The following is a 13,466-nucleotide window of genomic DNA, read 5'->3' as shown; positions in this document are numbered from 1 at the left end:
CCACAAGTAAAAGCTATAGCTTCAGAAGAACGTGACCCAACAGAAATAAGAAAATAACACAACCCAATTCTGTAGCAAATCGCAGGCTTGTACTGTACCTATAGTACAGCAGCAAATCATCATCTCAAGATGTGATGCCAAACTAGAACTATACCTGATCTCAGCAGACCATTCCACTAATCTATCAAGTAAATCACTTGTAAGTAGTAGATCGTGTATGTAAACAAAAGAGTTCCATATGTGCGTAAACTCATTACATACTTCATTTATTATAAAATGTGTCCACTGGTCAGATGCAATGGTGTGTAGTTAGCGTGATAATTGATAAGGTATACTATATATCTACAAATGACTGGTCAAATGGACATGTTCAGGGTGTATCACTCAGAGTTTGTTCAGAGAAATAGAACCACTATGGGTGATTGAGAATAAGAGATTTTTTATGGGGATTATACCTGACGCAATGGTGGAAAATGTGAAGCAATCTGTAAGTCTGTTGCCACTGAACTTCAAACTGGGCCTGATGCCAGCAGAACTAGTGGTATGGAAGAAATATGGTCAGGAAGTAAAGGAAACAAAGGAAAAACTAGAGCTGTGTTTCTCTCTGCTTCCAATTTTAATGCTGCAGGTGACCTGCTGAATAAGCTGTTGCCCTTCATCACACAGATGTATTTGCACCTGGCCTGGGACTTACAGGAACTGAGGTAGAGATCCAATAGGAGCTGGAAGAGCTCCAGGCCCAAGCTGTTCTCCCAATCAGCAAAGGGAGCAGTAACATGAATGAGCTGTGATGCTAATTGCCCTATACTGGCCTTCAGACCAAAAATGACTACTACTTCACTTCCATCGTCCAAATCTCACAAAAAAATTTCTACGGTGAACCCTACATAGAAACATGCATGGAAAGGAATTCTGGAAACATAGTTCTGGTTTAGCTAAGTTGACACAGCATGAAGCCATGACAGCAGACAAGGAAGGCATATCCACTGTGAAATAAGTATCCATCCCTGCTAGGATATATCATTGCCTTTTGCATGATAAAAAGAGGTTTAATGTAATCAGTGTGCCATCAAGTAGCTAGCTAATCACCTCAAGGAATGATGTCAAATTGATTTCAGCCATTGGCATGTTGGGACTCAGCAATGGTAGTACACAGTTCAGCTTTGTTGAGGGGAAGTCCAAGATATTGAATCCATGCACAGCTTCCATCTGGGTGACCATGGCTACATTACTCGTGAGCTCACTGAGCAAGCACTAGAGTGATTACAGGCAGAGGCTGACAGAAATCCACTTGATCCACCTGATAATTAAGAGCCTTATCTAAAACAAATGCCTTTTGATGGCCATTTATGTGAAAATATCTTCAGTGAGTACAGGATTTAACTATCCAATCTAGCAGACTATTGACACCTTTCCAGGTACTCACATCACTACATTAATACCTGAATCTCAAGGGAATACATACAGGTTGAAAAATTCTGCCTGATTTAGTCTCATAATTTTCTTCTTCAAATACTCATATACTTAAAATTCACTCTCATGCCTCTTCCCCATACTTCGGTCAATATTGGAAAAATTCTATAATTCTTTTAGTGTAAAACTGTATTTTATCAGAATAGTGTTTATGCTTCTCTGTCCTGATTATGTTTAAAACTTTCGTAATGGTATTTGAGACAACTAATCCAGGTAAAGCCAAAAATATGTTGGAAAGTCTAGTTCATTCAATTTTGAATAAAGTTGCTATTCCACCAGCAAAATAAAGGTAAAGTGTTGGGACATTTAGTGGCTGTGACATTTAGTTGTATGTGGATTATAATGCCTGCCTTTCACTTGAACTTTATTCTATACAAACACAAGTGATAATCTGAGTAATCATAGTGTAACTGTGTACTACATATGATCAAAGTCCAATATCCTCTAGCCAAGGAAGATATACAGATACTTCTCAAATATGAGAGCCAACCAATCCTAGAATCTTATTGAGGGGCTATTTCCTGGGTCTTCTCTTTGTACCATTTCTTATGTTGAGCGAGGGAGAAATATCACATTCAAAAGGGGTTAAAGAAGAAATTGTATTACATCAAGGTTTGAGGCAGCAGTAAAGGAAACCTACAAGGACTGGTAAAGAAACGAGGACTGGCAACAATGGGGAGCCACTACTATGCCTACAGCTGAGGGGCAATGGGGAGGAATGCTACTATAAACCAGAGAAAGAGCCATAGCTGTAGAAGAAGGCCACCAACAAGATCTGGGGGCTGTGGTGAGGGAATGCAGAAATGCCAACATAGAGTTCAAAAGGGAGGAAGCTAAGGAATAAATATCCTGATTTCACTCGCCTCCTGTCCTCCAAGTCCTAATGATCACCTCCATTAGCACACCATGCAGAAGCCAGAGGGCAAGAGCCACTGGTTGATTCGGTCCATAAAGTTCAGTACTACAAGACACAAAGCAGAGTTGGTACAGTAAAAAATGATGGAAAAAGGTAATTAGAATAGCCAGCAGTACACTTTAACATTCTCTCATTCCAAATGTTTGCTTTGACGAGGTAGTAACAAATATTAGTATAGGTCTTCTTATACACGTGTGCAAGTTCTTCCAAAGGGTGTATAGTAAGAAGTGGAGTTCTTAGGAAATATTGTATGCACAGGTTCATTGTGAATATGTACTGTTCAGTAGTCCCATGAGTACATGGCATCCTCCAATCACAATTATTTAATTGGTCAACAGAAAGAAAGTATTCAAATATTTGACCATATGAGATACAAGTTAGGGCAAAGTATGAATTACATTACCATATGGCCAAAGTTGATCAATGCCTTCCTTTCTGCTGGCTTGGTGAACTTATGACCAGTAAAGAGTGGTACTACCAGGTTAGAGGAGCAATGAGTATCATTATTGTATGGCTTGTAACCTTACAAACCCAGGAACACCTCATCAACATTTTAGCCAATAAACTGACACTTTAACTGACAAATCGCTTGAATCTATTTCCAGATTCCAAGACTGGAATTTTTAACTATGCCACAAATCCAAGAAACTTTCCAGCCTTAGGTATTGTAAACTACTTATCGTCCCACACGGCATATGAGCTTTCAGCCTAGAGAATTCAACTGCAGTTTCTCAGATTAATAATGAAGTTTAGCATTATTCATATTGATGCTTCATTATTTTAAACTTCTTAAATGTCTAAACACATAGATTGCCTCTATGTCTTATATACCAAATATTTGTATCAGGTAGGGTCCCATGGGGAGAAAATGGCACATAAAATAAAGTGAATGAGAAACTAAATTTACAATTGTGTAAAGCAGTTTTGTGAATAAAAGGTAATCCGACTCTAGTCTTTTTCTTCAGATTTGTCTCTTATAAGATCTAAAGTGGTCACTGTGCCTCAGCCCATTTATAAAAGCCTAGCCCAAGTCAGAAGCACAAAATTGATAAAATCAAAAGCCCTTGAGGAACACTTACAGGGAGATTCAGTGTGTCTTAGACACTGATTCCATCAAAACTTGAATGGAACCACTTTGTGGGATCCCTCATTAGTGAATCAAATAAGTAATTGACACTCAATCACTTTATATGAGCTTTATTTTTAATTTTTTTTGATTGTACATTGACTTCTGAAGATTTCATCAAGATACCCAGGTGGACTCACTTTGTGTTTGTTTCTTTCTGGTTCTTGGTAAAATTTGGTTCCAATCCTGTTTTGCACAGGGGTGACAGGTTATTCCTCACTGATAGCCACAGAGATTATGAATTTGAATTTATGATCAAAACGTTGGTAATCTCCTTCAGATGGTGGGACCTGTTTTCTATCAGATAAGAGATGATCGAGAATTTAGTTTGTTCATCGGCTCTTGTGTTTTTAATCTGTTTGTCTCTTCCATGTGTTCAATCAATTTGTCTTATTTTCATTGAAATTAGAGGTCCCATAGAGAGTTAGTGTGTGGTTGTTTGTATCCATCTATACTTTTAATGTTTGGTAAATCTGAGTCTTGATCTGTAGCTGAAGTTCTAGAACTGGCCCCAATCTTTTTATGTGACCGTGTTCCTCTCATTGTATGAGTTGAAATATTTTCCTACTTCAAGAATATATTTCTAAATTAAATATGAATCCTCTATCAGGACTTCTGTTAGTATTGAATTATGGGGATTAATGTGTCTAACTTGAATCTAATGTTCACCAAATTCCCAAAAAAAATAAAGATAACTAAATTTCTACTGTTTTATATATGCCATCTTTCTCAGAAAAAAATCGTCATAGAAATTATGGCTCAGAGCATTTTTATGTGAGGATTCAAATTCAATTAATCAAAATTAATTCTTGGACAACATTGGTGAATAAAATTTTCTATAAAATGCCCTTGTTCTCCCTGATCTTATTGAAATGTGAAGCATAAGGTAAGTATTTAAAGTTACAAAAGATGTAAAATTATGCTTCAAATCAATTAGAATTATAATTCTGAAAATTTTCCTGAACCCATTGAAATACAACTTCTGATTCCTTAGTTGTTTAAACATTTTGGTTTAATGTTAATATTCTATGGATATCTATTAGATAATTTTAAATAAGATTGAGTATTGCAACATTGGTCATAGGCATGTGTGTGTGTGTGTGTGTGTGTGTGTGTGTGCGCGCGCGCATGCGTGCCACTTACACCTTTTTAGAGTGTCTATGTCTTTGGATCACATTAGTAAATGTGTTCATTTTTGCTACTTTAAGAATGTGTGAATAAGATGTAGCAGTAGGGGTTATACTTTGAGGATTCTTGAGCTTTGTTAGTCTATAAAATAATTATATATGACAGACAAATCTCAATTACCCACCTTTAGGTTGACAAAGACTGTCTCCTTGACCAAATTTTAGTCAGGCTCCTCTCAGTGCTCTTCTTCACTAGGCCTCAGACTGCGGCCCATCCATGCTGGACTGTGTAGCTCAGTTTTAGCAAGAATGCTACTAAGTCAGTTCAGAGAAAATCACCCACTTTAGCTATCCAACAAAATTTCCAAACCCCTATTCTTGATATTTGATCACCTTGGACTGCCCTGTTATGTCAGCTTAGCAAGCATTCTCCCTACCATCAATGTCTCCTGTTAATAATTTTCCATCCACTGACCCCCGCCCCCATACCTGCTCTTTGCCTGTAATTTTTCACTTCTTTTAGTGCATTGGGAATTGAACCATTTCTATGCTGAGTTCTCTTTTCCTCTATTTCAATAGTTCCTAATTAAAATCAGTTTTATAACTTAAATGACTGTCAAACTCTGTGTTGGTTTTTCTTTTTAGAGAGTACTATCTGGGAAAGAAAAGTTTGTTACACTGGGTGATCAAGAGTGTTTAGAATAATTATAGTCAAAAATTATGATTGACTATGAAAGATAATAGGATCTGGTTTTGTTTATCAAGAGGGAAAAAAGGACAGAATTTTTCTAAGATAAAATGTCTAGTTATGCAGCATCTGAAAGAGAGCAGTAAAAAAGAAAACCCAATGAAGATAGAAAGCTGTAGAAGGTTCAAGAAATACTTGTTTGCCTTGATTTTGTGTATATATGTGAGTCTGAAAAGAAATAATGCTCTTTATTCATATTTTGGCAAACTTTCCATAGCTCTTTTTCAATTTTTTTTAACTTAGAAATGCTTTAACCACCATACCCTATATATAATGAGGACTAAAATTGGGTATTTCTCTGTTAGAATTACATGACAAATGTATCTTGGTGTATGTATTCTACTCTTGAATAAAGGCAGTAAGTGTTATTCTTTACCTTATGTGTAATCTTCTGAGTTAGCAGAATTTTACCTTACAAAAATAAGTGTTTGACTCTTATGTTGACTTCATAGTCTTTATTATTTTAAAAATACAGTTAATTGTCTATGAAAGAGTAAAGTTCCTTCTACTGTTTATTTCAATATATTTTCACTGTGTTTAATAGGTAGATACACCACAACCATCCTGGTTCTCTACACTACTGTTATGGGTTGATTGGTGCCCACCAAATAAATATATTCAATTCCTAACACCCAATACCTATGAATGGGATCATATTTGGAAATAGGGAGTTTGCAAATGTAGGCACTTAAGATGGACTCTTACTGGATTAGGTGCATTGCAGACACTTATTTCTGTTCTGTTGACCATAAAGAAGACTGCCATCTATGTGTTTTTAAAAAATAATTATATAAATATTATTCCTTAGGAATTTAGGCTTAAAATTATGCTCTTTAGTTCAAAAATACTTTATCTTTTTATATGTAACTCTTTCCAAAAGTAAATGTCTCTTCCTCCTGATTGAGAGACAAAAAGGATTCAATATCAGTGTGTATAATCAAATCAAGATAAGACATCAGGAGCTTTTCTCCAAGTTTTATCATCAGTAAAGAACATCAATAGTCAATGAGGCACTTCAAAATACAGGTTCGCTTAAGAGATCTTTCACTAGCTGTCTGCATACTCTCCTCATTGCCACCTTCATTTCTTTGTTCCTGAATGTGTAAATGATAGGATTTAAGAAAGGAGTGAGAACTGCATCAAAGATGGCCAAAAACTTATCCAAGTGTGTGGAGGGAGATGACCATGTATAGAAAAATATCAAAGGACCAAAGAACAGGACGACCACAGTGATGTGGGCTGACAGTGTGGACAGAGCCTTGGATGAACCCACTGAAAAGTGTTTCTGAACAGTGAGAATGATGATGATATAGGAAATGATCAGTATAAAGAAGACGCCAACAGACATGAAACCACTGTTGGCTGTGACCATGAACTCTAGTTGGTAGGTGTTTCTGCAGGCAAGTTTGATTAATCGAGGAAGGTCACAGTAAAAGCTATCTAACACATTAGGACCACAGAAGGGCAAGTTTACCACAAAAGCCAGCTGAACCATGGAGTGAATGAGGCCAGTCATCCAGGCAGCTACTAAAAAGAAGATGCACATCCTTGGGCTCATGATGCTCAGGTAGTGAAGAGGCTTACATATGGCAATGTATCTGTCAAAGGCCATGGCTATGAGTAGCACCATCTCCACACCACCAATGACATGAATGAAGAAGATTTGTGTGATACAGCCACTAAAAGAGATGACTTTATGCTTTTTGAAAAAGTCATAAATCATCTTGGGAGAAGTGGCAGAAGAAATTCCCAGGTCTATGAAGGAGAGGTTGGCCAACAGAAAGTACATGGGGGAGTGTAAGTGAGGATCAGAAGTCACAGTGAGCATAATGAGGGAGTTTCCCATCATGCTTGCCACATAAAGTGTGGAGGAGAACACGAAAAGGAGAAGTTGGATCTCCCAGGAATCGGTGAGTCCCAGGAAGACAAACTCTGACACTGCAGAGTGATTCACTCCATCTACTGGCTTTGTCAGCATTGCTACCTGAAAATGTAAATTGTGATAATTGCATGTTGTTCATGAGATACAAGATTAGTCAAATGGGTAGTAGAAATTCTACTCTCATTTTTTTTTATTTTTGGTTCAAGACTAATAAAGCCCAGCTCTAGTCTCACAAAACTTTTAACCACTTCTCAACTATTCCATCCACTTCCAAGACCACAAGCCTTATTCTGGCAAACAGATGCTTCTTCCTGACTCCCTACCTCTGGAACATATTTATCTTCAAGGTTCACTAAATCTTTGCTTTATATTATCAGCATGTATTTTACTATCTCTCGTATTTTAGTTAACTGAATACAGTTCTAACTCATCTACTAGATTGTAAGCATCTTGCAGCAAGAGATTATAACTTATTCCTATCTGGATTCCCTGAAGCAATGAAAAAGTGGCTCACACAGAAGTACAAGGCCATGAATTGTCTGTTACCAGTTTGCATCATTAGGTGCAGAAATTTAGTGTTTATAAACTTCTCTAGTAATTTACATCACAGCAAAATCCAAGTATATAATTTTGTATTTACTAAAGTTTCAATCCATGGATGATTGCGAGAAAACAACTGGTTTTTTACTAAATTTGAAAAGCACGGCCATAGAGCTCTTGATATATGATCTGAGAAGCTTAAAACTATGCAGGGCATCGAGTTGTAGTAAAAAGCATTTTGTTCAAACCTCTATGGCAGGACTTACCACATTAATGTAATTTTAGTTTTATTTCAAGAAGCAACATTGCACAATGAAAAGAATATGGTCTTTGGATTCAGAAAACTAAAATCTATACTATAATTCAGCCACTTACAAGATGATATTGAGCAAGTTACTTGAATTCTTGAACCTTAGTTTATCTATGAAACTGCAATTAATAAAACTAATTTCACAGAGTAAGTTCTAGGGGTGAAAAAATTAAAGCGTATCTAGTTTGGAGGTTTTAATATGAAAATATGCAGTAAATGTTCACTTTACTTCCCTTTCACTTGTTCATAATAGTGCTCAACACTTGAAATAAATGAATAAGAAAATAAAATTGTACTGGTCAGCAGACAGCATCAAAATTCCATATCTAAAGGGTATTTCAATAATATAATTTTCTCCTAATTAATAATAGATTATAACATTCATACTCTTTTAGTGATCAAAATTAAAACCATCCTGTGCAGATTAAATATATTTGTGCTCAGAAAAGACTGTATTTTTTGTAGTAATTACTGAAAATGTCATCTATTAATTTTTTTGTTTGTTCTCCCTCCTGATGTGACTGCAACACCCATAAAGTTAAGGAATACATTTATCTTGTTATCTAATGTATCCTAAAACTTTGACTCACACTACCTAATAAGGACATGTAAATATTTCAGGAAATAAATAACTGCTAAAAGAAGAGGATCGATTTGGATAATTAAAAAATACATGGAACTATACCTCATTATATAATTAGGATAGGTTAAAAAATCACATAGTTTCTAAGCAACAGAGAAAAACAGAAAATAAGGCATTATAAAAGTGAAACAGAATTAGGAAAAATGAGAAAATAAATGAGATTAAAAGAAAATCTAAAAAAGATGAAGATATTAGAAAGTATGGGTATAATGACTAAGAAAGAATAAAGCTTACTTTAAATTAAGTAAAAAGTAGTTTGTGAAGTATGATTTTCATTACACTCTTCCAAAATTCTACAATTATAAATAAATTCCAGTATATATCCAGGTGTCTTTTAAGTGTCAAGACTCTTGAGAATATCTCAATAAACCTTTATCAGGCATAAACATATAGCTGTGAATTGATTTGCCTTTCATTTCATTAAACCTTACCAACCAGGTAAAACTGGGAATTTTTGGAAAAGTGAATTTAAATCAGAATGAGATATAAACATGGAACCTTGATGTACTAAAAGCATGAGAATATATCCATTCAAATGTCAGGGAATGCAGAAACTAAAAGTTTAGCTCATCGCAGTTATAGTGTCACTTGAGACAGACTAGGAATCCAAATCTCAATCCAGAGCAAAAGTCTAGAGAGGTTTCTAGGTGGAGACACAAGGATATGATTTCATTCACCTAAAAATCATCAAATATCCATAGGAAAAAACTTCTGAATAATTGTGTTCTGAAATCATCTTCTCTTATAGATTGACTATACTTTGAAATAACTTTTCTTAAACATTTAACTATACTCATAATTTTTTAACTAATTAAAAGTCAACGATGCAAAAAACAAGGGCTAATTCTTTACCTCTGTTATGATTCATCTTTTTTCTTGATCCATATAGGACTGATTAATTCTCCAGACAGATTCCCAGCTATTTAATCCTTTATAAATGAAGAAGATATTGGTAACAGGTCACAAGTAATAGAGTCATCAAGTTAAAAGGGATATATAGAAAGCTGTTCAATTTGAACAAGGTACGAATCTAAATCATTATTCATATAAATGTCCTCAATTTAAAAATATTGTCACTTGAACATCTCATTCAGCTCAAACTCTTTGCATTTTTATCTTTAAAATTGTCACAAAACCTTCCTTATATTCAAGTAAAATCTTGCCTCTTCTAACTTAAGACCACCTCTGCTTTTACTGCTTATAACTGTGGGAAACATAAATCATTGTGTTCTTTTCGAAAAAAAACCTTTATATACATGAATGCAACAAATTAAGTCATCCCTTAGCTTTCTGTTTGTAAAATTCTTCTCACTTATTCCTTTTCATACAAAAAAAAAATCTTATTTGTCTACCTTTCTTCATTCTACTTTCAGTTTAGAGATAAAATTAATACAAAACACTCTAATTCTAAACCATATAAGAGACCAGGAAAACTAGTTTAATCTGCTGGTAGTTCATGTGTTTTTTAATTGTCCATATCATATTTTAAAGTGACACCACATTGGAAATTATTCAGCTTTGGATTTTTTGGTCTCCATGTCTTTTATTTCTATCAAGATGACTATGAAATCCTTTTCCCTCTTGTAAACTTGACACTCTCCTAATAAATTTGCTTCCCTTTTCACAGAAGATAATCAGTTATACTCATTTCTTTTGAAAAACTAATGGAGAGAAAAATATAATTAACCTCGTATTTTTTATATTTTCATGTGTCATCAATTTTTCTTGCCAGTTTATCAAGTGGCAGAGGGTTAGAATCATTCATTTAATGGACATCAGGAACAGAGTGATTAATTACATTGTATACTGAATCCAAAATATTACAAAGTTATTTGACTTCTTCTAATGTCTTCGACATTACCCTAGGCACAATGTGATTCTAACTAAAAAGTCAATGTCAGTTAAGTTTTTCTAATATGTCAATAAACTTTTTCACTATTATTGTTCTGTACTATTCAATTCTTTATCCTAGACAATATCTACTTTGCTTTAGGATAACATTCAAACACTTCAGGATATGGCTCATATTCATAGCAATTCCAAAAACAAAATTATGTCTGAACTAAAGCCACTTTGCATTGTTAAATTTATTTCCTTCTTTCCTTTTTACCCATATAAAGAAAACAGCATCTTCCAGAAATATGAGGTTTTCCTATGTTCTCCAACACAGAGAGCCATGTAAAATCCTTCTTCAAGAAGAAATATACAATTTGAGAGGACAATGATCAAGTGATACTGCAAAAGCCTGACAGTTTAGAAAGAGCTTATGGATCAAGGGACTTTGCCCCTAGAGAACCATTTGATTTGACCAGAGCAACAAAAGGATCTAAAAACTAATAACAACACACCAGAGAGAAAGAGGGAAAAAAAGAGTGAATTATTTTTGTTTAAAAACTATTTTGTTGAAAATTTTATAAATATTAATAGTTATCTATTAGAATTAATTTCTGAAAATTGGTAAATATTAATTCAAAAAATTCACTGTAACCATCTTGATCATCTCCCCAGAAGCCAATGTGCTTAATTTTTTAGTATAGTTTAAATAGCAGAAGAATGTACACAACACTTCATTTTGATACATCATATTTTGAGTAATTATGGAAGATTTAGCTATACAGAAGTTTATTCTAGTGAACACAACTTTAAAATGAATGAAACAACTGAAACATGTATCAATTGATAAATTAAAGAAATTATGATACATCCATACAAATTCTCTGAAACCATTGAAAAGAAGGTTCAAACTCTCTATAGTTAAAGACAACCATAACACACTGTTGAATGAAATTCTTGGTAGCAAAATAGCATGTATATTATGTTACTGTGCATGTAAATGTGTATACACACACATATATCTGAATAAATAGACAATAAACTTTCTTCAATAACTACTTCAGGACAGTGGGATTGTTAGGTGAGAAAACAAGGATTTTGCCTTTCAATTTCCTATACTTGTAGCCAGGATACTGACAGAACAAAAATATGGCACACTCAAATTAGGTAACTGGAAAAGAGCTTAGTGAAGGCACAAAGTCAGCTGGAAAAGGGATGAATGGACTGGAGGGGAAAATGGAAGCTATTACTTTCTCTCTGCATCCATTCTTGTCTTTTATCCAGGGGATAAGCAGGGCAGAAAAGATAATAGTAGATAGAAGAAATTGAGCATCATAGAAGAATAATTAGCTATTATATCTTTGCATAGTGATCTAAACCCAAAATGTTAGCATCCACCAGTGTTCTTCATCTATATTACATAACAGAAAAAGAAGGAAAGATAATTAACATAAAACATAGCTATCATAATCCCCATTTGTATAGATGGACATAGGCCTATTTTGATAACAGAATTTCCCTCATTTCATCTTATCTTCCATCAGTACTAAGGCTGGACAGGGTACTCTACCTAGTAGGATGAACAAAACTATTCCTATAAGTTATCAGTCTTGAGATGATCCTTTGTTTAATGGAATGTCACTATTTTCCATTAACGAGAACTACTGGGCAACCAAGTACTAAAAAGCATTCCAAAAAAGCCCCTGAGTTCTGGGCTTAATACTTCTTGTCCCCATTTTGGAATGGGAACTAAAGTTCTTTCTAGCAATTGAGATCTGTGTCCCTGACAAGCACTACTGTCCTTAGACCCAAATAAGAGAATCCTCTGTCCTGATCCCTATCCTACTGGCTTTAAATTGATTCCTTCCCAGAAGTCATGCTCTTTACCATGGTGTAAAGATTTCAAGGAACCAAGGAGACATGTCCACATGGAGTTTATGTTCATCTTTCTAGAATATGTTCTGGTCCCCAAAACCCAGGAATTTTTTTCAAATTTCTTTGGGAACTTTCCCAAGTCCACAAACCTGGCTTTCCCAGATTTGGTATAGATATGTATATATAATTATCAAATATTTATCGACATAGAAGTTACCTGATTTATAACTTTAAAATATTATATATGTAAATGTATATATGGATATATATACACATTATGTATATGTATGTATATGTACATATGTGTGTATATATACATATATGTTTGTGTGTATATATATATTGCTTACAGACTCTTATCTCAGTATCCACAAATGTTAGAGTTAGGTCCTTTTCTCAGCTGATTCAGTGACACAAGGAGCCAAAGTGGTCAAAGAACAGACTCATCTGTGTTCCTTTTGGAAACATTCTTCCCTGGGGCACCAGGCCCTCTGAACCTACTAAAGTAAAGTTCACAAGAATAGTAGGAAGCATAAATTTCTCCAGTAAATTATTTGGTCTTATTGTTAGAGTGACTTTTTCCACCTTGGGTTCATATAGTCCAGCTTTAAGACAGATTTAGACTATTTTAAGACATGTACTATACTGCATCAAATAGACAACACCCTAAACTTGCAAAGTGTTCACCTCCCACTTGGTACAAAAACTGAGCATTCTCTAGGTCATTGAACTACTCTATCAAGCCAGTTGTTTATAGTTATTGGAACACAAGTAATTCCAGTGAATGCCATGGGTATAAGTCCCTGTTCACATTTCACTTCTATAAAAATATGTCCAGATGCAATACTGTATGCAACATCATAGCAATTGATAAGACAATAAAGGTATTCTATGAATCAATAAATGGTAGTGTTGGCAAGCAGCACTGTGGGCAGGAAAGACAAAACAGTTCAATAAATAAAAATAAATAAATGACAGATAATTATTATATAA

At 34.6% G+C, this 13,466-nt stretch overlaps 1 protein-coding gene across 1 annotated transcript; it reads right to left on the bottom strand.

Moving 5' to 3' along the window:
• Positions 1-6,405: 6,405 nt before the first annotated feature.
• Positions 6,406-7,368, bottom strand: LOC102888196 (olfactory receptor 4F3/4F16/4F29). Its single transcript, XM_006920603.1, has one exon. It carries the CDS (start codon positions 7,366-7,368, stop codon positions 6,406-6,408), a length of 963 nt encoding a protein of 320 aa, XP_006920665.1.
• Between the last annotated feature and the right edge of the window lie 6,098 nt (positions 7,369-13,466).

This window comes from Pteropus alecto, unplaced genomic scaffold (genome assembly GCF_000325575.1).
Source record: "Pteropus alecto unplaced genomic scaffold, ASM32557v1 scaffold86, whole genome shotgun sequence".
NCBI classification, from domain to species: domain Eukaryota; kingdom Metazoa; phylum Chordata; class Mammalia; order Chiroptera; family Pteropodidae; genus Pteropus; species Pteropus alecto.
Note: the sequence above shows the minus strand (reverse complement) of the source record. Positions and strands in the feature narration are given on the sequence as shown.